General features: G+C 49.9%; 1 protein-coding gene across 1 annotated transcript in view; it reads left to right on the forward strand.

Annotated features, from left to right (window-relative positions):
* LOC311329855 (metabotropic glutamate receptor 7-like) overlaps positions 1-24,574 on the forward strand; it is a gene marked incomplete at both ends in the record, with an annotated part of 73,013 nt that extends 48,439 nt beyond the window's left edge. Inside the window, 5 exons of the mRNA XM_084461791.1 lie at positions 1-110; positions 3,530-3,669; positions 6,655-7,587; positions 17,353-17,611; positions 24,525-24,574. The exon at positions 1-110 is cut by the window's left edge and continues 91 nt beyond it. Coding sequence (XP_084317917.1) covers positions 1-110; positions 3,530-3,669; positions 6,655-7,587; positions 17,353-17,611; positions 24,525-24,574 — 1,492 coding nt within the window. The remainder of the gene's footprint in view (positions 111-3,529; positions 3,670-6,654; positions 7,588-17,352; positions 17,612-24,524) is intronic.
* Positions 24,575-25,000: the final 426 nt, after the last annotated feature.

The raw sequence follows: 25,000 nt of genomic DNA on the forward strand, positions 1-25,000 counted from the left end.
CCACGCCATGCAGCGGGACATGTGCCCCGACCACCCCGGCATCTGCCCTCAGATGGAGGTGGCCGAGGGCAAGATGCTGCTCAAGTACATCCGCGGCGCCAGCTTCAACGGTAAGCCAGGGCCCTGGTCAGAGGCCGGGGCTCCAGGAGGTCACCCTGACATCGCTGCCCGCATCTCAGTCTGAAAAAACAAAAAACAAATCTATTTTGCTTTCCTCCCCTCTGTTAAGATGTTGTCGTAGCATCTCGAGGAGAAGCGCAGATGTGCGGCTCAGCGATAGTCAGGATGAGTAACGCGCCTCGCAGGTTGAGCTGACCTGAGAATTGCACTCATGCTTGTCTCCGTCTCCGGCCGCTAATTGTCTGTAGCACCCGGAGGCTTCCTGGCAGCGTGAACAGAGCTTATGATAATGAGCTTCCTCTCTGCAGCGCTTTCCACACAGCTACAGGTGTCCCTGACTGTCTTCACCGTACTCTGAAAAAGAGCATTGCATTTTTTTTCACTTAGTCAACGCTTTTATCCAACGTGACTTACAGTAATTGCATTCAACACAGGACGAAGGTCAGTGTACTACTACTGTACTTGCCAGAACTCACAAGTGCATCTCCTCTCTAAAACAAGTGACTAAGAGCATAATCTAGTGATGAAGGCAAAGTGAAGAATAGCAACACAAAAATAAAACAATAGGTCCTTAAGAAGGAGGGTCCTGGTAGTACTTGTGAGGGTCCTGGTAGTACTTCTTGAAGAGATGAGTTTTGAGCCTGCGGCGAAAGATGGGCAGCGACGCTGTCCTGACCTCAGTGGGCAGTTCATTCCGGCACTGCGGTGCCGGGACAGAGAAGAGCCGTGACCTCGTCGACGGCCGCAGAACGGTCGCATACCCGACCACACGGGGGGGAAACCATTGAATAGCTTTACCCGTGATGTTTTCAGGCTCCAAAGCGACTCGTGCTGCCGTTTGAAAGGGCCGGCGCGTCGCGTGATGGCGGACGCCGGACGGTTGTAGCGTTTCGCTTGTTTTTCCCGCAGTGCATCGGGTCACAGCAAACCTAAGCGGCACAGTGCGTCTGTAGAAAGCCGGGGTGGAGAGTTACGGGGACGTAGAGCCACCTTAAGTGAACCGCAGTCATAAAACAGCCCCTCTGCCTCCATCGAGTCTTTTTACTGCTGAGCCAAAGATACTCCTCCTGTGGCTCTGAGAGCGTTATCTCGCTACACTTTAGTACATTTAGGCCGGACCAGCCTCCTCTGTTGATGTCCCCCTGTGCCAAAGACAAGAGCTGAAGAGAGAGAGAGGGAGGGAATTTGAGAGAGAGGGCGAGAGAATAATGATGTGAAACGCCCAGTAGCGGATCCCCAGTCCGCCCACATTGCTTGGCACCGCGCAGCGGCGGTACACTTCTGTCATGTAGTTCAGGGCCTCCATACGAACATATGAATCTTTCATCTTATAGGCCCGCAGTGCTCACGCAGAGCTGTCCACAAAGATCGTTATGTCCCCTTGGAAATAACAGACGACGAGCAATAGAATGGAATTAGTAACGGCTCTATATCTGCGCCGGCAGACAGGAATATTGCCTAATCGTTTGGTTTTAAGCCAAAGAGCCCAAGTGGCCAAGCATAGACTGTACTGTTTGTGTGCATGTGTTCGTGAATTGCCAATGCGGTGAAACATTCGTAATATTCCCTGTCGTTCTCGTAGCCGCAGGACACTACTGTCTGTCAACACCTTATCAACAACTCAACACGGCGTGTCAACAACTCTGCTGTCCCTTTGTAGGAAGCAGAAGTGACAGGCTGTCGACTGCCAGGCAGCCCTGTTTCAAACTGAGGGAGGTTTGTTCGGTTCAGCAGTTGTAGTTTACTGCGCTGAGCTGTAGCGTATTGTTTGTGTTTTAGACTGTACAGTGATTTGTTTTTTTCCGAGGCACTGGACGTCTCTCTCTCAACAATCCCATCCACACTTCTGAACTGAAATGCCTCCGCTACACTTTTGAAAACTGTTGAGGATACAGAATTCTGACATGCCATGGAGATGTACCACGGTGATCTCCGCGCTGAGCATCGCGGGCCGTTGACGGATTGAAAAGCCTGACTGCGTTATTTCCTATGAAGACAACTTCCTTCAAGAGGCCCGTTTCTTTTTCCCTAGGGCTGCTTTTCCTGCTTTACAGTCGGGGCTTGTTCCTTCGCAGAGCGTTCAATGAGAAATGTCCTTAGATTAAAACTAGAGTGGGGACTGAAACCCTACTCTGGACATGCAGTGAGGGGGAAATTGTTGCAGCCGTACTGTACCCCCTAAAGGCCAGGAGCCCTGCACAGAATACAATGACAACGTGTCCTCGAACCAGTTTAGACCTCTGTTAGATTAACCTTTTCCTTCTACGCTTTATATAGACAGAGCTATTACGGTAGTCCATTCTCACGCCAGATGTGGGCTGACTCCCCCTGTCCCATTTCAGAGATGGTATCTCCTTAGTGGATGGTCTGAGAGTTATTCCGTGCTGCGTCAAGGTGAACACTCTGGTGAAACGGACTAGTGTTTTGGTTCTCTCGTGCTGGTGGAGGGTAATAGGAAGGTACATGTGACATCCCACAGTGATGGATGTCACCTCCCAGAGCACGAGTTGTCAAACTGGGAACGCGTACAGGTGCATACACACACACACACACACACACACACACACGCACACACACACAGACACAGCACAGTGAAGGATGTCACATCCTAAAGCACAATGTTTTCAAACTGGCAATGCATACAGTACAGGTGCATTCACACACACACACACACACACACACACACACACACACACACACACACTGCACCTACATACTGTAGAGTACCTTCACGTTGAAAAGTACTGTCTTGTAAATACACACACTCGCTCACAATTTTGCTTATAGGCAGATTTCTTGAAGCAACCGCATTTCCCGGTGTTCACAGTCTTCTTTGACTAATTAGGCTCTGATCCAGCGCGCTATAGACCGAGAGCAGATGGGGGGCGGTCTACGCTCTGGATGACCTATTTATCTCCTCACGTCATCCCGCACGTCCGACTGGAACCGTTTGATGAGGAAATGACCGTCTGTCACGAAGAACATCCATCTTACGACACCCGTGCACACAATGCGATGATGCGGACAGATCCGTCGACGCAGCGCGCGGCTCGCGCGCCGCTCACGTGTAACGCGTGCCTAATCGACCAGGTGAGGCCGGGCGCCGCGCTGCGCGGTCAGCAGGAAAACGAGCCGGCGAGCGGTGGAGCGGCAGGGCGAGGGGGACAGGATGTAGGCCGCGGTCATTATGAATAGCTCGTACACCCCAGGAGTACACAGCCACCGTGACCCTCCCGGGAGCCTGCGGCGTCCGCTTTCTGGGTCGCCGGCCGGAACGCGCAACGAGAAAGGTCAATACAGACCATGTTTGCTCTCTCCCGGCTTTAGGTGAGGTGCTGTGTTCCTTATATAGCCTCTTTACACACTAACACGCTCGTGTTTCTGCCCCCTGCCCCCCCCCCCTCCACAGGCAGCGCCGGCACCTCCGTCATGTTCAACAGAAACGGCGACGCCCCCGGCCGCTACGACTTGTTCCAGCTCCAGATGACCAACACGTCCGTGCCGGAGTACCGGGCGGTGGGCCAGTGGGTGGAGTCGCTCCAGCTCAGGGTGAGCCTAGCGAGGGGGGGGGCTCTGGTTGGACGGGGGGCCAGACGGAGGGCTATTTCTGACCACTCTCAACACCAGCAGTACTGTACAGTACTGTAACCAGGGCGTTTTCAACTCTGCATATATTCCTGCTCCAGTCGCTCGATAGAGAGACAGTTGAAATGACACGCCTCCCGCGCTCGGGTTAATGACGAGTTGTGTTGAATTGAACTGACTCCACGATCTTTGATTGTTAGATAGATAGATAGATAGATAGAGAGAGAGAGAGAGAGAGAGAGATAGATAGATAGATAGATAGATAGATAGATAGATAGATAGATAGATAGATAGATAGATAGATAGATAGATAGATAGATAGATAGATAGATAGTTAGAAAGGTGGATGGATGGATGGATGGATGGATGGATGGATGGATGGATGGATGGATGGATGGATGGATGGATGGATAGATAGATACTGTAGATAGATAGATAGATAGATAGATAGATAGATAGATAGATAGATAGATAGATAGATAGATAGATAGATAGATAGATAGATAGATAGATAGATAGATAGATAGATAGATAGATAGATAGATAGATAGATAGATAGATAGATATGAACTTTAATAATGTTGTTGAGGGAAATGGGAGAGAAATGTGTATGTAAATGTGTATTGGACAACTGCTGTAGAGGCTCCAATTAACCCTGGCATTAACGACGACTAAAAGCCAATACTGAGAGAAATAAAACCCGTTGCCAGCCCTATCCCTCCAAGGTGACAAATCTGTGGCTGTGGTCTCCATAGCAACAGCGCTGTTGGTCTCGTTACTGTTTCCAGCCAGGGTGTAATGAGGAGCTGTTGCCACAGAGCAACATTCATTGTCCAGATCAGCGACGGCCCCGCCGTGACCGCAGATAGATGCCAGGCGATAGTCTGCCGAGACAGAAGCAAAACAACACATTAGTCACACAGGTACAGCGCGGCGACATGAGAAACGCGGGGTAGCCGGCACGCTCTGCGCTTCGGCTCGGCGCCGGGGGGGTGTGGGTGGGGGGGGTGGTGGCGGGGGGGGTGGGGGGGGGTGGGGGGGGGGTGGGGGCGGGTGGGTGGGGCTTTCTACACTAATACCTTCAATCTCAGCCAAGACTCAGGGTGCGATCATTATCAGAGCAATTCCGGCATCGTTCCGAAAAATGATTTGGGCTCTTGGCAGAGATGCAGGAGTGATGACATGAGAGATTTGCCGTGTCAAATAAAGTTGTTGGAGATAACATTCATTGATAGATACTGATATTAGTGTAAGACTAATGTGGATGTGAGTAGCAGGGCGGTATAGGGCGATATAGGGTTATCTCATCAGGCTTCATGAGGCCTGAGCTGAGTATTAAATCTACTCTTGATTCCTTTTTTATTTTTATTTTTATTTTTTACGTAAAACACCAACTGGGCATGCTTGGTCATCACCATTTAGAATTACACAGGATTAAATGCAATTGTATGAAGGATTGTGTAGCTTGCCTTTGCGATCCTTTCTGTCACGTAAATGTTCTTGGTTTGTTTTATGAAAGACAGTTTGTATGTTAGCTTGCTAGACGGCTCAATGAGTGCTGTGGCATGCGTTGGATTGAAGTCCCACACTGGTCCCACAAACTCATGTTGTTTGGCGTCGTTGTCCAAACGTTGTGATGCTCAGCCTAGCCCCAGGCCTCACTCCGGTCTCCTGAGCTTCATCTTGGTCAGATAGTCAGAGAGCCCAGACCAAGCCCCCATCAAACAAACACTTTACAACTTTAAATCTGCCTTTCTCCTCCAAACTAATCCAATTTTTCCTATCTTTCCTATCTGTATTCTTGCTAATCACACACGTCTCTGGCATTTCATTGTTGTTCTTCTTTCACCACTGAATAAAAAGTACTGTCGCCATGGTGATTTCCATTATTACAGTATTGAGTGGTGTAGCAGACAAGCGCCTCTTAGAAGAAAAGTCGAGTGCTATTTTAAGATATATATTTTTCTCTGCCGTTATCGTATCATGGCTCTTTGTTGGGGGTGATGAAAGTGGCACGGCGTTCTCTGCCGTGGCAGTTCAGAGAGGAACGCTTTGTTAACCATCCATTAACCACAGGCTTCCCCGCCTGGAAGTGCTGGTGACTTAAGTCTAGTTCATACTGTATATTAAGACAAGCTATAGCTCATGGCTTATAGCACATAGACACGCATAACATAACACAGTATTAATTAGGATTCGTTTTGTGTTGTGTTATGTGTGTCTAATGAACCATAGCATGTCTTATACAGTATAAACGAGGTTTTATACAGTACATTCATGTAATGTGTGAGATGATATGACTGAGAGACACTACAGTAGATCGGCACTTTATCATTATTCAGCTGGCCTCTTATCTACAGTAAGGTGAAACTTCTTATATCCTTTCTCTCTCTCTCTCTCTCTCTCTCTCTCTCTCTCTCTCTCTCTCTCTCTCTCTCTCTCCTTCCCTCCTCTCTCTCTCCCCTCTTTCTCCTTCCCTCTCTCTCCTTCTCTCTCTCCTTCTCTCTCTCCTCTCTCTCTCCTTCCCTCTCTCTCCCCTTTTTCTCCCTCTCTCTCCCTCTCTCTTCCTCTCTCCCCCTCTCTCTCTCCCTCTCTCCCCCCCTCTCTCTCTCTCTGTCCCTCTCTCTCCCTCTCTCTCTCCCTCTCCTCTCTCTCCCTCTCCCCCCCCCCCTCTCTCTCTCTCTCTCCCTCTCTCCCTCTCTCCCCCCCCTCTCTCTCCCTCTCTCCCTCTCCCCCCCTCTCTCTCTCTCCCTCTCTCTCTCCCCCCCCTCTCTCTCTCCATCCCTCCCTCCCTCTCTCTCTCCCTCCCTCCCTCCCCCCCACCTCTCTCTCTCTATCCCTCCCTCCCTCCCTCTCCACCCCCCCTCCCTCCCTCTCTCTCTCTCTCTCCCTCCCTCCCCCCCCCCCTCTCTCTCTCTCCCTCCCTCCCTCCCTCTCTCTCTCTCTCAGCTGGGAGACCTCCAGTGGTCAGAGGGGGATGAGGTCCCCGTGTCGGTGTGCAGTCGTCCCTGCGGGCCGGGCGAGCGGAAGAAGCGCGTGAAGGGGAAGCCGTGCTGCTGGCACTGCGAGCTGTGCGACGGCTACCAGTACCGCTACGACGAGACGTCGTGCCGCCCGTGCGCCTACGACATGCGGCCCGACCCCAACCGCACGGCGTGCCAGCCCATCCCCGTGGTCAAGCTGGAGTGGCACTCGCCCTGGGCCGTCATCCCCGTCTTCCTCGCCGTGCTGGGCATCGCGGCCACCGTCTCCGTGGTGGCGACGTTCGTGCGCCACAACGACACGCCGATCGTGCGGGCGTCGGGCCGCGAGCTGAGCTACGTGCTGCTGACGGGCATCTTCCTGTGCTACGTCATCACCTTCCTGATGATCGCCGAGCCCGACGTGGGCGTGTGCTCGTTCCGCCGGATCTTCCTGGGCCTGGGCATGTGCATCAGCTACGCGGCGCTGCTGACCAAGACCAACCGCATCTACCGCATCTTCGAGCGGGGCAAGCAGACGGTGGCGGCGCCGCGCTTCATCAGCCCAACGTCGCAGATCGCCATCGCCGCCAGCCTGATCTGCGTGCAGCTGCTGGGCGTGCTGGTGTGGTTCGCCGTGGACCCGCCCAACACCGTCGTGGACTACGAGGAGCGCAAGACCGGCGACCCGCTGCTGGCGCGCGGCGTGCTTAAGTGTGACATCACGGACCTGCAGATCATTTGCTCGCTGGGCTACAGCATCCTGCTGATGGTCACGTGCACCATCTACGCCATCAAGACGCGCGACGTGCCCGAGGACTTCAACGAGGCCAAGCCCATCGGCTTCACCATGTACACCACCTGCATCGTCTGGCTGGCCTTCATCCCCATCTTCTTTGGCACGGCCCAGTCTGCAGAGAAAGTGAGTATGTGTGTCTGTCTCCCTCTCTGTATCTCTCTCTCCCTTTCTCTCTCTTTCTCTCTCTTTCTCTCTCTGTGTATCTTTCTCTCTCGCTGTATCTCCCTCTCTCTCTCTCTCTCCCTGTTTCTCTCTTTCTGTATCTCTCTCACTCTCTCTCTCTGTCTCTCTGTATCTCTCTCTCTCTCTCTCTCTGTATCTCTCTCTCTCTGTCTCTGTATCTCTCTCACTCTCTCACTCTCTCTGTATCTCTCTCTGTCTCTCTGTATCTCTCTCACTCTCTCTGTATCTCTCTCTGTATCTCTCGCTCCCTCTCTCTATCTTTCTCCCTTTCTCTTTCTCTCTCTTTCTTTGCAGAGGTGAGTCATATTTCTTTCTCTCTCTGTATCTGTCTGTCTGTCTGTCTCTCTCTCTGTATATTTCTCTCTCTTTTTTTCTCTTCGTATCTCTTTTTCTCTCAATTTCTCTCAATGGTAAATGGTAAATGGCACTTGAATTATACAGTATACTTTTATCCAGTGCACTTTACAGTGAAGTACTCTCATTCACCCATTCACACACATGGTGGCCATGCAAGCGCTAGCAATTTTGGGGTTCAGTGTCTTTCCCAAGGACACTTCACAGGAGGAGCCGGGATTCGAACCGTCGACCCTACAGTAATTCGATGACCCACTCTACACACAGTCCACCGCTCTATCCCTCTACTGTATATCTCTCTCTGTATCTCTCTCTCTCTCAGTCTCTCTCTTTATCTCTCTTATCTCTCTCTGTGTATCTTTCCCTCTCTTTCTCTCTTCCTCTCTCCTTTTCTCTCTCTGTATCTCTTTCTCTCTTTCTCGCTCTCTCTTTCTTTCTCTCTCTCTGTATCTCTCTCTCTCTGTATCTCTCTCTCTCTGTATCTCTCTTCCTCCGCCTGTGTCTTCATTTCATTCCTATATTTTTCCAGCCCCTGTTTTATCTCATGCAAACACATACATAGAAATAAACACAGACGCACACACTTAAATAAAAACACTCACAAACACACAGAAATAAACTCAGACGCATGCACACTCACAAACACACACACACACACAGAAATAAACACAGACGCACGCGCACATTCACAAACACACACACATACACACACAGACGCACACTCACAAACACACACACAAACACAATTAAATAAAAACAGACGCACGCACACTCACAAACACACAGAAATAAACACAGACGCATGCACACTCACACACACACACACACACACACAGAAATAAACTGACGCACGCGCACCCACGCTCACAAACGCTGTATGAAAAACAGTCATTTTCGCTTTTGATTTGGAATGCATGTGGCCCCACACAAAGACCACGGGAGACAGAAATAGGCATATTGAGAGGGAGGAGGAGGAGGAGGAGGGAGGGGCGCTGAGCGCTGGAACGCCGCGGGGCGCCTGAGGAGAGCTGGGTACGGGGGCGCAGCTCTCCATGCCATTATCTGGGCTCTCCTGCCTTGGGCTCAACTATTACGCCTCATTCTGGAAAGGAGGACTTGGAGGAGGTGGAGGAAGAGGAGGATAAAGAGGATGGCATTGGAGGAGGAAGATCAAGGAGAGAGAGAGAGGGGGTGGGCGGGGGGGGGGTTCTCAGTCAAGATATTTGTTTCCTCGACAACTGCACTCCACAACGCGCCAGCACGCTGCTAGTCATTACCAGGCACGATACAGATGCATTATGGGCCCTATTGACGAGAGGCCTCCGATACTTGGCAGGCCCCCCGCGTTCGTGATGGACCGCAGGGGGGAGAGTTTTCCACTGGCACGGTATCGACGCTGACAGGAAAGCGTTGCTCCTAACCTTTTGAGAGGCACGCCGCTCAATATCCTTCCCGCCAAGCTACACACAGACGGGACGGATCAGGGGCCGATTTTGGCTCATCTCAATTTGCTGCAGATTTCATAGACAAATTACACCCTCAGAAGCAATTAGGAGCTCATTACGTTACTTGCGGCGTCTAGCGAGCCGGTAATGTGTTTATCTCTTCTCCCCGGTGCCGTTAACTCGCACAGGCCCTCCTGGCCGGCCCTCTCGGCTCACATTCCGGCTCACGCCGCCGTCTCCTGACGCCACGGCTGACAGCTGCGCTCCGCCTAGCCCCATCCCATCAGCCTCAGTAGACATGAGAGGAGAATCTCGGCGCGCTGCATGTGAGACGTTTCTCACCAGACGTGCCTGTCTCTTTGCAATTATGTCAAAAAAGGTACAGGTAAGTTTAGGGTGAGAAGTAAGTGTGTGTGTGTGTGTGTGCGTGTGTGTGTGTGTGTGTGTGTGTGTGTGTGTGTGTGTGTGTGTGTGTGTGTGTGTGTGTGTGTGTGTGTGTGTGTGTGTGTGTGCGTGTGTGTGCGCGTATGTGTGTGTGTGTGTGTCAGTGTGTGTATGGGACTATGTATGCTCTTGAATAGATTGGTCTCCCTTATCTTACAAATACCCTGCAGTGTGGTGTGGGGCTTAGAGCCAGACATTTGATTCGGATTTATCTTCGCTATTCAGGGCCTTCCATTATCGAGATTCTTGGAGACACGGCGGCGATACAATACCGGCCAACTGCTAACGGTAATCCACAAGATTTAGTTATCCATTTGATACACGGCTATTCTGTCCCGCTCAATTGGGCTGATGTTCTGTGGCCGAGCGTTCCTGCTGCAGCGGGACGCACCTTCGTTCAAGCACCTGTGTGCCCCGCCCCCCAGACCCCACACCCCACAGCCCCATGTCGAGGGAAGTCGTGCGCGAATGGCAACAAAAGATCACACAGCCCTGCGCCTCCCCCCCCCCCATCTGCACCTGCACATGTTGAGTCAACACGCCGCGTTTAATGACCGTGAGAATCACCAGCGTCCAAACCCTGCTCGTTTTGAAGCATGGCGGAAACCGATTTTTCTGAAGGTGAGATCCACGCATACAGACAGCGCCATGGGATATTCAGGCAAACCGTGCCAACCGTGCCATCTGGAGAAATGACAACGAGGAACAAAATGCTCTTTAATTACTTTCATGATGCCTTTAATGTATCGTCCCAGGCTCTAGGTTTTCTGTTTTCCTGCTTTAGGTTTTGAATGGTTTGCTGCTTCCGACACTGTATTGTAGGCTACAGTTCAGTCCTGTAATGATGGTGCCCACGGCGTAGCCAACCGCTGGGCTCTGAAGACAGCTGCATCAACTGTGACAACTAACGTTTTTCTTGTTTCATTGGGCTTTCCCCATTTAATTGTAGCCTGAGTGTATTTAAAATAAATTAATAATAGGGAGAACTAGCAAGCGAGATGTAGCCTTGAAGATTCAGCTAAGAGGAGGCTTGTGGTCGTTGGTAACAGGAAAACTTTCGAGGCGCTTGGTGTTAAAAACATAATTGACACAAGGAACTAACAGTCAGACTTTGATTGCGGAGAACAGGATCATACTGAATAGCCTAGCCTACTTCCTCGCAAATTCGTGGAGCGTTCCTCACCTTCCTTGGCCCACCGCGCAGGCACGTGTCCAAACCAGATTTCAACAGATCTTGAAAGTTTACTGACAACTCAGTGCATGATTCTGTTTACATCACAGATATCTCAAGGCTATGTACAATTCTCCAACCCAAAGACGCCCCTGCAGTGTTACAGATTAGCTATAACATCTTTACATACTGTATACGCATAATGACCCCAGCTGATGGCTGACTCTGACCAGTGCACCTGCTCACCTATGCTAGTACTTTTCCATACCTGCCCTTGTCCAGTGCGATGTGGAGGCACAAGGCAAACTTAAATAGTGTTTTCCATAACTGTCCTTAAGCCTAACAGGCTTATCTCAGAATCAAATATTATCCCACAGATCCCGCGTCCCAAGACATCTGAAATGTTCACTGGAAGCAGAGGAACTTTTTAGAGAAAACACTACGAGCTGGGCCTAACCGCACTCAGACAAACATATGTCTCACCAACTCTACTACCTCACCACATGTCTGACAACCACTTAGACTCTTGTAAGGTGGTGCTTGGACTCATTTCAACTTCTCCTATACAGACAGAGCTGCCAAGACAAATTACCCATGGTTACGGACGCTTGGTGAGATCCATTGCTTCATGCAGTTTTAAGTGGGGGAAAGAGAAATTTGCCTTTGCCACAGCCACTTCTGATCCTGCTGTCTTCCTACAAACCACTCCGTTTGACAAGACCGTGACATAACATTTCTCGCGGGGAAGCTTTTATTGGATATTGCTCATGTTTGCCTACCTGGAGCCTAGAAAACACTGAAGCATGAAAGTCAAGGCCACTTGTATGTCCCTCTTAAACCTTGATCAAAATTGAGAATGTGCTATGTTAAGATAAACGTGAAATTATTTAAGTATTTAAAGGGATATTCGGGAATGTTTTAACTAGGGCTTCATTTTCGACTTGCCTATGATGTTTTTGACTGATGGAGATCATTTTCAGTTAATTTCACGCTGTAGATAGCTTTGGGTCGTTGACTTATATTTCTGTCTGTGAGTCAACAGGCGGAGTAACACTCAGTTAGATCAGACAGAAATATAGGTCCCAAAACCAGAACGGATTACACGGTAGTTTGAATTCAAAACGGATGATAAATAGACACAAAAGAATCCCTGAGAGACTTTACTCATATTTAATTTGTTGTTGGGTGCGCTTTGGGTGTTTGGGGGTGTTTTTTGGTCAGGTTAACGTGACTTAATGGTGTTGCACTAGCATTAGCCACCAGTGGAAATTGGAATGACCCAAAGCTTTATACAGCATGGAATTAACTGAAAATGATCTCCATCAGTCAAAAACATTATAGGTAAGTCGAAAATGAGGCCCTAGTTCAAACATTCCAGAATATCCCTTTAATGAAATAGTCAACTGCAAGTGGGTTAACCCAGGAACGGTTATTAAAAGCAGCTGAAAGTGACTGTATTGTACTGTATTGTGCTGTATACCCACACGCTGAGACCGCCGGAGGCTGGCACATTTAAACTGTGCAGGTTTAATGCGTTTAACAAATCATAGCGTTTTTGTCCTGAGACTTTCTATGCGGAATATTGTGTATTCAGAGTCCCCTGTCCGTATGAGGTCTCCGCTTCTCTAATCTGCACCACTGCAGCTCTGCCATTTGCAACAGAGAATGACAGCCAATCAGAAGCTTGATGAGAGGGCCATTCACAAGCAGAGCAAGGTCCCCGGTGTGGGCGCGGCCGGCAGACAGAGTTATTCATGATCCCAGCCGGCCTGGAAAGTAGGGCACCCAAAACAACCAGAGACTCCCAGGTAGATGAGAAGAGACAAAATCCCACTCTCCATGGTGAAAGTCTTTCTCCAACAAGGCGGAGAGCATTCTAATTGTCACTCGCTGAATCGAATCTCTTTGTGCATTTATAATCTTCAACTTCTAGCAGATTAAATCACTTGTGCTGTAAATCTGTCCCTCGTGGCCATGATTATGTGAATAGTCTCCGGCAGCTTTTGTCGGAGTGGAAAACACTTTGTGTTTACTGGTTGTGGAAGTCGGTCTGACTGTTTGTCTCCTCATTGAGATGTCAAACTCACAGGCAATCGTTTGATTCCTGATGAGGATCTTAATAAATCATTACTGGGGCTATAAATAGAGAGTTACCAAGCAGTTGCAGAATTGACTTCATGTATTTATTTATATGTTAAAGCAACAGGAATTAAATATGAATGCCCTGTGACAAGCTAAACATTCTTGTGGCGGTTGAGAGGATGTGTATTTGGGTCAGGCTCCTCCGGTACTCAGAAGAACCCTGTCTCTGGGTTGAGGGCGCTGGCAGTTTTAGTACAGTAATAGCGTACTGTAATCATGTGTTTGTTTGTGTGTGCGTGTGTATATCTGTGTTTGTTTGTGTGTGCGTGTGTATATCTGTGTTTATGTAAGAGAGAGAAGGTGCGGGGGGGGGGGGGGTAAGAGAGAACTCAAAACAACTTCTGTACCATCTTGATTGTGTCAAGTCCCAAATGAACTGTTACATGGTCAATAAATCAGTTCTAATAGAGTCATCACTGCGGTATAGAAGATCAGAATCTCATTAAAGGCATATTTCAGCCGAGTGGCGTTGCTATGGATACCAGTACCAGATGCAGGGTTCCCAGCCAGAGAACACGGAAGCAAAGCTGGTGTGGATATTCTCAGGTGATTGGAAATGACAGCGCTCCCACTGCTGCAGGCTTTGATCAGCGGTCCTCGTACCAAACCACACGTGCCTTCAAACTGACAGTAGCTCAACACACACACACACAAACACACACACACACACACCACACTTCTATTCTCTAGTCTGATTGCAGTGGGGCAGAACGGAGTGTGTCGAAAGATGCTTGATATGAACACCATGATACTCATACAGTCATTAATGCAGGGTGCACCAGAGCTCGTTCTCTCTCCCTGTCTCTGATGTCAGTGTGCAGAGAGAGGGAGAGGGAGAGAGAGAGGGAGAGAGAGAGGGAGAGAGAGGGAGAGGGAGAGAGAGAGAGAGGGAGAGAGGGAGAGAGAGAGAGAGAGAGAGAGAGAGTGAGAAGGGGGCGGGGGTAGTGGGGGGGAGAAGTGATGGAAGCTATTGACATGCTGATGATATAAGCATTTGAATGAATAGCAGGGGATCGGAAGATGTAGACATGACCGGCATATAAATCGCTGCCTTAAGACGCATTACCATCATCGGCGCTATTTACGGTATGCAAATAGGGGCATTTCGCCTCATACGGGGTTCAGTGTGGAGCTTTACTGCCGCGCCGTGCCATTTCAGCTACGACTGTGTCCCTCTCTCCCCCCGCCCCCCCCCCCCCCTCGACAGTCCCTTCACTGCAGGATGTTCCCAAAAGGGCTCGAGTGGCTTTTTGCCCTTTCCAGTGCCGTACGTAGGCGGTGATCGGGTTCCTCACGCACACCCAAAGCCGTGCCCTCCGCGCGCGCGTCTGCCCCCTCCAAGCGCCTTTAAAAGAAACAAGCGCCTGTCCCAGGTCCCTGGATGACTGGAGAACGGTTGCCTTTTAAGAATGCTGCTCATAAGCCGTATTAGAATTCAACTAAAGATTATGCAAGCTTTAATTTTTACGGGCCGAATGGCGTTATGCAAGTTTAAAGAAAAAGGGACTTGGAAGCAAAAGCGCTCGGCGGCTTACGCTCACACATCCTGTATAGGCCTCTCAGCCCGCGAGAACGTGGCTTTTGTGAATGATTTGAAACCACTTAGCGCTGGTGTGAGCGAGCGTTTCACAGAGACACTCCAGAAGAAGCCAAACAAGCCCACGCCGCACGCACTCTGAATCCCCCCCCCCCCCCCCCCTTCATCTACTGGCTGGGTCTGCGGAGAGTTCTGAACCCGGCCACTACAGCCTTCTCTAGTGGACGGTTGAATGGTCAGCAGCCGCTGATGTGAGGAGACAAGGCAAAGGGGGAGAGGGCGGAGAGGGAGAGGAGGAACCATGCCCGGCTGTCCTGTCAATCAATCAATCCCATCCTGCATCTGGAGGGTCCCCAGAGGAAAGCGACGGAGGCGGGGCATTTGAGGACGGTACTGACCGGGCCACACCGTCTGCTGCCTGTCACGCTAGTCTAGTCGGTGCGGTCCGGGGTCTGCCTTGGGCTGTGCGATCATGCTGGGTACGCATGACTGGCTGCGCATTTCATATTCCTTTATTGTTACATCTGTTATACTAGGGAGTGAAAACTCTTGGGTCCCGGCTGCTCCAGCGCACAGCAGCAGCAGGCTAACGAGCAACGCAAGATCATGACAATAAGAGCAGCAGCTTCTCCGCTCGGCCACAGATGAAACATGTAGAGGGGAACTCCTACAGGGGAAGGTCAGGGGCGTCCGGTGCTCCTCTCCGTCAGTAAGTACAGCGCAGGGCTCAGATGAGACACAGCGGTGTGGTATTACGGTCGGCCGTGTCCTCAGAACAGCCACAGATAGTTAGATGGATAAAATGCGTGTAGGGAGAGAGAGAGAGAGTGGGCCCCTGTGCAACCGGCGTAGTGTAGCGCTTCATTTACCCAGGAGGCCACCTGCTGGGAATGATCCATCCTTGTGGCTCTTTTCTTTGTCTACTTGTTTTAACTGCCAGATTGGCTGTGTGCATGATGTCCCTGCCCAAGAAATTACATTACATTACAATCGTTTAGCAGACGCCTTCATCCAGAGCCACTTACGGTAATTGCATTTAACGTAAGCAGTCGGTATTCTACTACTTGCCAGAACTCAAGTGCATCTCCTTTCTAAACAAGTGTCTTGCAACAAGCGTAATATAGTGCTGAAGCCAAAGAACAAGAGAGCAAAATATAAATACTATAGGTGCTTAAGAAGGAGGTTCCTGGTAGTACTTCTTGGAGACCTCACTCCATACAGAGAAGCTTCTTTAGCCTCGTCAACAAGGCTTGTGTCCCCCTCTGACTCCTCCCCCTGCCCTACCCCTGACTCAACGTGGAAATACTTGCATTAGACCGCTAAATGTATTGTACATACCCAGCAAACACACAACGTCAGGGAGACATTCAGATCATGTCTTAATAACGTCCGTCGGTCCAGAACCCCATTTGTACGTCTGCTGGACCCCTCAATATTCAAATGTCTGGCTTGGACCCCTCTAAGACATCTGTGGACGTGCAGAACGGGTTCAATATCTGAACGACTAAAAAAACTTTCATTCTGGCTCCTAATTGGATGTCTTTGGACGTACCTTTGCTCAGTGGGATAGGACGCACCGCACTCACATATCACGTTACACACTGTATACACACACTCACATGCACATTACACTTTGCACATTCACTGTATGTACACTGATCTTACTACATTTTGTATTGTTTTTTATCTTTTTCATCCATATTTTGCACCGCTCTTTGCACCGTCCTGTCTCGTCCCTGCACCCTGTCCAGTGTTGTCTCCATGTTATGCACCACTGACCGAAGCAGAGTTCTAGTATGTTGCAAACCTACATGGCAATAAACGAATTCTGATTCTGAAGAGGTGAGTTTTGAGGCTGTGGTGAAAGATGTTGTCCTGACATCAGTGGGCAGTCCAGACAATAAATACGGTCCAGACTGTGATTACTCACCACTAGGAATATGTGACCGCTACTGGAGGTTTGGTCCAGATGTCTGCAATCCTCAAAATGCGCTAGAGGGCAAAATACATTTTGTTTAGTTTTTTTCAGCTTTTCCTTTTTTCATATTATGAAAATGTAAGTTGCGAAGAATCACTCAATCTAACAAACAACAGTTTTAGTATGACTAAATATGTCATATTTTGTCATCAAAATCCATGTCCTGTGAGAAGTGTGAACAGCTCTGAATCTTTGAAGCCCTTTTTTCTCTGCTTAGTGATTTCAGGTGTACCGAAATTCACAAAAGCATATCTTCTTTTCAATGCGATTTCAATGCAAGGCACATCACTTGAAAGCTTACAATAGATACCTTCATAATCTGTAAAAACCTGAAAAATGACCTTGGTAGACATCAGGACCAAAGCTCAAAGTCACATATGTGACTGCCACTGGAGGTTTGGTTCTGATGTCTACCAAGGTCATTTTTCAGTATTATTCACAAACTTCCCATGGGAATTAATGGGAATTTATTCGGAATTAACAGGGAATAAACTGGGAAACAGAACGTGTTCCTGTCAACTCCCATACATTTCCAGTTTATTCCCGTTCATTCCTATAAATTCCCATTGGGAATTTGTGGAATTTTGTAAATATTGCAACCCTAGTCATCAGCCACTCCCTCTCTCTCCTCCAGTTGTACATCCAGACCACCACCTTGACCATCTCCATGAACCTCAGTGCCTCGGTGGCGCTCGGCATGCTGTACATGCCCAAGGTGTACGTCATCATCTTCCACCCGGAGCTCAACGTGCAGAAGAGGAAGCGGAGCTTCAAGGCCGTGGTCACCGCCGCCACCATGTCCTCCCGCCTCTCGCAGAAGACCAGCGAGAGGCCCAACGGCGAGGCCAAGACTGAGCTGTGTGAGAACCCTGCCACCGCCGCCGACCCCATGAGTAAGTTGCCCCGCCCCGAACCGCACGGTCTCGCCTAGGGTGTGTTCCGTGAGAGTCGTACCGGACGTTGATAGTATCTGACCCTTCAGTTTGTCCTACTGGCCTCGCTGACCCACTGCTCTGTCTGTGACTGGACCGTGTGAAACCACAGCCTGGTTTACAGAACCAGGCAGCGTTCATCAGGCTGAGCTGTGTGCTTGAGTTTGGGGGTCTGGACTCTCTGGACTCTCATCTGTGACAGGTCATGTGACAGGTCATGTGACATGTGTGGTAGGTACAGAGGCCTCGAGCCACTTAAAGAGAGTGACCATATCCTTAACCCAGGAAGTTAATTGTGCCAATCCTTCCTTTTAACCGGCTGTTGAAATTGGCCCCTCAGTACTGTATCTGTACATTCCATTAAGAATCTCAGGGTGTAAAATGTCACACTCTAATCTTTTTTATTCCCATTTCTATTCTTGAACTCAATCAATACAGTAGTTTAATTGGGACCCTGCATATTAAGGCTCGACTGCACTTCTCTTGGGGGGCGGATTTACTTCATTTGGTTCTCTGAGATATGGTTAGACCTCTAGCATTAGCGATTAGTAAGGAGTCAAGACATAACATAGGGGTTTCTATTCTGTTTCCTGTGAGGAGACGGCGAGAGACCGGCGGTCCGCGCTGGTAACGGGGGGCCGATAATCTCATCCCACAGCTGTGTCACAGACACCGCACTGCAGCTGCCGTGGGCCGTGATCCTGTTAGAGTCAGAATTATGACTAGAGCAGGGAGGCCAGTATCATTGGTCGGGGACACGCGGGGGGGGGGGGGGGGCTTGTATTACTAAACACTCATAATCAGTGGGATTTGAACACTTGATAATGTGGGATTAGCATAATGTAAATCTGTTCTCCACCTCTATTCCCACTGAACAGACCTGCTAGAACCTTCCATAACGTCCTACCCTCCACACCTGCTAGAACCTTCCATAACGTCCTACCCTCCACACCTGCTAGAACCTTCCATAACGTCCTACCCTCCACACCTGCTAGAACCTTCCATAACGTCCTACCCTCCACACCTGCTAGAACCTTCCATAACCTCCTACCCTCCACACCTGCTAGAACCTTCCATAACGTCCTCCCATCCACACCTGCTAGAACCTTCCATAACCTCCTACCCTCCACACCTGCTAGAACCTTCCATAACGTCCTACCCTCCACACCTGCTAGAACCTTCCATAACGTCCTACCCTCCACACCTGCTAGAACCTTCCATAACGTCCTCCCTCCACACCTGCTAGAACCTTCCATAACGTCCTACCCTCCACACCTGCTAGAACCTTCCATAACGTCCTACCCTCCACACCTGCTAGAACCTTCCAGAACGTCCTACCCTCCACACCTGCTAGAACCTTCCATAACCTCCGACCCTCCACACCTGCTAGAACCTTCCATAACGTCCTACCCTCCACACCTGCTAGAACCTTCCATAACCTCCGACCCTCCACACCTGCTAGAACCTTCCATAACGTCCTACCCTCCACACCTGCTAGAACCTTCCATAACGTCCTACCCTCCACACCTGCTAGAACCTTCCATAACGTCCTACCCTCCACACCTGCTAGAACCTTCCATAACCTCCGACCCTCCACACCTGCTAGAACCTTCCATAACGTCCTACCCTCCACACCTGCTAGAACCTTCCATAACCTCCGACCCTCCACACCTGCTAGAACCTTCCATAACGTCCTACCCTCCACACCTGCTAGAACCTTCCATAACGTCCTACCCTCCACACCTGCTAGAACCTTCCATAACGTCCTACCATCCACACCTGCTAGAACCTTCCATAACCTCCGACCCTCCACACCTGCTAGAACCTTCCATAACGTCCTCCCATCCACACCTGCTAGAACCTTCCATAACGTCCTACCCTCCACACCTGCTAGAACCTTCCATAACGTCCTACCCTCCACACCTGCTAGAACCTTCCATAACGTCCTACCCTCCACACCTGCTAGAACCTTCCATAACATCCTACCCTCCACACCTGCTAGAACCTTCCATAACATCCTACCCTCCACACCTGCTAGAACCTTCCATAACATCCTACCCTCCACACCTGTTAGAACCTTCCATAACGTCCTACCCTCCACACCTGCTAGAACCTTCCATAACGTCCTACCCTCCACACCTGCTAGAACCTTCCATAACGTCCTACCCTCCACACCTGCTAGAACCTTCCATAACGTCCTACCCTCCACACCTGCTAGAACCTTCCATAACATCCTACCCTCCACACCTGCTAGAACCTTCCATAACATCCTACCCTCCACACCTGCTAGAACCTTCCATAACGTCCTACCCTCCACACCTGCTAGAACCCTCCATAACGTCCTACCCTCCACACCTGCTAGAACCTTCCATAACGTCCTACCCTCCACACCTGCTAGAACCTTCCATAACGTCCTCCCATCCACACCTGCTAGAACCTTCCATAACGTCCTACCCTCCACACCTGCTAGAACCCTCCATAACGTCCTCCCATCCACACCTGCTAGAACCTTCCATAACGTCCTACCCTCCACACCTGCTAGAACCTTCCATAACGTCCTCCCATCCACACCTGCTAGAACCTTCCATAACGTCCTACCCTCCACACCTGCTAGAACCTTCCATAACGTCCTCCCATCCACACCTGCTAGAACCTTCCATAACGTCCTACCCTCCACACCTGCTAGAACCTTCCATAACGTCCTACCCTCCACACCTGCTAGAACCTTCCATAACGTCCTACCCTCCACACCTGCTAGAACCTTCCATAACGTCCTACCCTCCACACCTGCTAGAACCTTCCATAACGTCCTACCCTCCACACCTGCTAGAACCTTCCATAACCTCCTACCCTCCACACCTGCTAGAACCTTCCATAACGTCCTCCCATCCACACCTGCTAGAACCTTCCATAACCTCCTACCCTCCACACCTGCTAGAACCTTCCATAACGTCCTACCCTCCACACCTGCTAGAACCTTCCATAACGTCCTACCCTCCACACCTGCTAGAACCTTCCATAACGTCCTCCCTCCACACCTGCTAGAACCTTCCATAACGTCCTACCCTCCACACCTGCTAGAACCTTCCATAACGTCCTACCCTCCACACCTGCTAGAACCTTCCATAACGTCCTACCCTCCACACCTGCTAGAACCTTCCATAACCTCCGACCCTCCACACCTGCTAGAACCTTCCATAACGTCCTACCCTCCACACCTGCTAGAACCTTCCATAACCTCCGACCCTCCACACCTGCTAGAACCTTCCATAACGTCCTACCCTCCACACCTGCTAGAACCTTCCATAACGTCCTACCCTCCACACCTGCTAGAACCTTCCATAACGTCCTACCCTCCACACCTGCTAGAACCTTCCATAACCTCCGACCCTCCACACCTGCTAGAACCTTCCATAACCTCCGACCCTCCACACCTGCTAGAACCTTCCATAACGTCCTACCCTCCACACCTGCTAGAACCTTCCATAACCTCCGACCCTCCACACCTGCTAGAACCTTCCATAACGTCCTACCCTCCACACCTGCTAGAACCTTCCATAACGTCCTACCCTCCACACCTGCTAGAACCTTCCATAACGTCCTACCATCCACACCTGCTAGAACCTTCCATAACCTCCGACCCTCCACACCTGCTAGAACCTTCCATAACGTCCTCCCATCCACACCTGCTAGAACCTTCCATAACGTCCTACCCTCCACACCTGCTAGAACCTTCCATAACGTCCTACCCTCCACACCTGCTAGAACCTTCCATAACGTCCTACCCTCCACACCTGCTAGAACCTTCCATAACGTCCTACCCTCCACACCTGCTAGAACCTTCCATAACGTCCTACCCTCCACACCTGCTAGAACCTTCCATGACGTCCTACCCTCCACACCTGCTAGAACCTTCCATAACGTCCTACCCTCCACACCTGCTAGAACCTTCCATAACGTCCTACCCTCCACACCTGCTAGAACCTTCCATAACGTCCTACCCTCCACACCTGCTAGAACCTTCCATAACATCCTACCCTCCACACCTGCTAGAACCTTCCATAACATCCTACCCTCCACACCTGCTAGAACCTTCCATAACATCCTACCCTCCACACCTGCTAGAACCTTCCATAACGTCCTACCCTCCACACCTGCTAGAACCTTCCATAACGTCCTACCCTCCACACCTGCTAGAACCTTCCATAACGTCCTACCCTCCACACCTGCTAGAACCTTCCATAACGTCCTACCCTCCACACCTGCTAGAACCTTCCATAACATCCTACCCTCCACACCTGCTAGAACCTTCCATAACATCCTACCCTCCACACCTGCTAGAACCTTCCATAACGTCCTACCCTCCACACCTGCTAGAACCCTCCATAACGTCCTACCCTCCACACCTGCTAGAACCTTCCATAACGTCCTACCCTCCACACCTGCTAGAACCTTCCATAACGTCCTCCCATCCACACCTGCTAGAACCTTCCATAACGTCCTACCCTCCACACCTGCTAGAACCCTCCATAACGTCCTCCCATCCACACCTGCTAGAACCTTCCATAACGTCCTACCCTCCACACCTGCTAGAACCTTCCATAACGTCCTCCCATCCACACCTGCTAGAACCTTCCATAACGTCCTACCCTCCACACCTGCTAGAACCTTCCATAACGTCCTCCCATCCACACCTGCTAGAACCTTCCATAACGTCCTACCCTCCACACCTGCTAGAACCTTCCATAACGTCCTACCCTCCACACCTGCTAGAACCTTCCATAACGTCCTACCCTCCACACCTGCTAGAACCTTCCATAACGTCCTACCCTCCACACCTGCTAGAACCTTCCATAACGTCCTACCCTCCACACCTGCTAGAACCTTCCATAACATCCTCCCATCCACACCTGCTAGTGCATAATATAACTTAGAGCATAGTTCATAACTTAGACATGACCTGGATGGAGGTACAAGAGAACTTAAACACTATCAGTCTAATATATACATCAAATTTTTCGGGGGGAAATCAAATCAAATAAATAATCATAATTTCCCGTAACAAAGAAAGTGAAACTAAACATAGTCCTTTTCTCTGAAGTCCCTACCCCATGAATCTCTCTCTCTCTCTCTCTCTCTCTCTCTCACAGACACACACACACACACACACACACACACGCATAGCCTCACACACAGACAAAAGGGCTTGTGTTGAAGGCTTATGTAACTAGAAGCTCATATAGGTTTGGGCGCAGTGACGTGCCGATCAATAAGCTGATGACGTCGTTACTGTGCTCTTTCACACGCACACAAACACATACACACAAATAAACACACACACACTGTGTTTGTCATACTGATTTGTCATAAGATAAATTCAGTGTGCGTGGTGTGCATGAGTTGTGTGTGTGTGTGTGTGTGTGTTTGTGTGTGTGTGTGTATGCATGCACATGTATGTGTATAGGCGCATTAACTTACCCCTGCTACTCACACACATGTGCCTTATGGAACAGAGACACTTTGATCACGGGGCAGAACCTCAACAGCTGTCGAGGCGACGCGTAGCCCAAACGGACGCCATTTCCGAGAGCACCTGAAACACAGCGAAGCGCACACTGTGTCATCTGTTCCGCATGGCTCTCACCTTCTGTCCCCCCCATACTGACAGCTCGCCCCCCCCCATCCCTCCTCTCTCACCCCCCACCCCCCCCATCCCTCCTCTCTCGCCCCCCATTCCATTTCAGACACAGTGGAAGCGACATTTATTAATGCCGAATTTATGTGCGTGACCGCCCCAGTACCTGAACTGTGGCTCGTGTTGTTGGCGGCCCCTGGAGACTGTCCGTCAAGTGTGGTAACCGTCAGAGTGCAGGGGGCCCTTCCTTTCAGGAAGAGACCACTTGATTTCTAGGATTAATCAAGAGTAGAAGCAGGGGACGTTTACATCGGTATTGATATAGTCTAATACATGATTATGCCTCTCAGAGTCATTTAGAGGTATTGGAAATACTCCCCCACTGTCCCTGTAGTTATTATATGGCATGATCAATTGACCGAGCATGTGTGGATCATTTAACGATTTCAGATCAAAGCGGAGTTATGAACAATCAATACCATGACAAAGTAATACAAACCGTAAAAAGAGACCGAGAATCCCATTACTAGTGAATTATATAATAAACCTAAGCTTTACATTTTGAAGGTCAAGATATGTACTGTAGGTTTCCTGTACACCCCGGACGCCACACGCATGCATGCACACACACACAACACACAAACACACACACAGGCAATCATTGCCTTCTCCTTGGAAAGAAACCATACTGAAATCCTGCTTATGGTTAAGTGCACATGTATGTTGGTGGATTTACATATGTTTTATTCATCACGATCACTGGCCTAGACTACAAGATAAGGCAGTAGGTAAATAAAGTGGCAGGTCTTTAATTGCATAGACCATGGGAGTTGGTCACCATGACAACATTTACAGCAGAAGAGAAGGAGAGTTACAGCGTTTATCGACCTTTTCCACCAAGCAGTAGGCATAACGTTGCATAGGTGCACGCATGCACACACATACACACACACAATCTCACACACGCTACCTAGGCACTCCAGGTCCGTTTCCATGGCAATGCAGACAGGGATCACATAAAATGCGTGGTGTGGTGTTTGTGTTGTTTGTCGCTAGTTAGTATCTGAAAATAGAAACCAAGTTCGATCCAGGGGCATTGAAAAACGCTGCACTAAACCTGTGAATTGTTGATATAGAGTATGCAGACTGCATGTCACTCTCTATATCCCCACAGGTGTAAATTAACGATATAACGTACTGGCTGATTAGTGGCATTTCATTCTGAGTCTCCTTTCTCAGGTCAGGCTACCAAGAAGACATACGTGAGTTACAACAACCTCAGGATCTGATTGGCTCCCAGTGAACCCTCCATGTCCTAGCTCTGTGATTGGCCAAGCGGGGATAGAGGAGGGTGGGGGGCTCAGAAGAGAGAGGGCGGGCAGCCTGGCACTACCTACCTATGCACTACCCAGGACCGTGGGTAGCGCCAACATTCATGACTTTGTCTTTGGAAGAAGGACGCGGAGGGAGACGGACGGATACATTATACATGGGTGAGGACGGGGAGACAAGTGTAGCAGTGGGACAGACAACAAGACGGCTCTGATCTAGAACCACACAGGAGGTTCTGGGTCCAAACTACAGTATCCCCGTGGGCCAGTCTGGGCAGCGCCCACCCCTTCTCTCTGACACTGTCAACGAGCGACTTCTAACAAGGTCCCACTGGCTACAGCTACAGATGGAGTGTGTCCACCTTAAAGGGCCCCTGAGAAGTC

This window comes from Borostomias antarcticus (genome assembly GCF_949987555.1).
Source record: "Borostomias antarcticus genome assembly, chromosome: 3".
In the NCBI taxonomy this organism is placed as follows: domain Eukaryota; kingdom Metazoa; phylum Chordata; class Actinopteri; order Stomiiformes; family Stomiidae; genus Borostomias; species Borostomias antarcticus.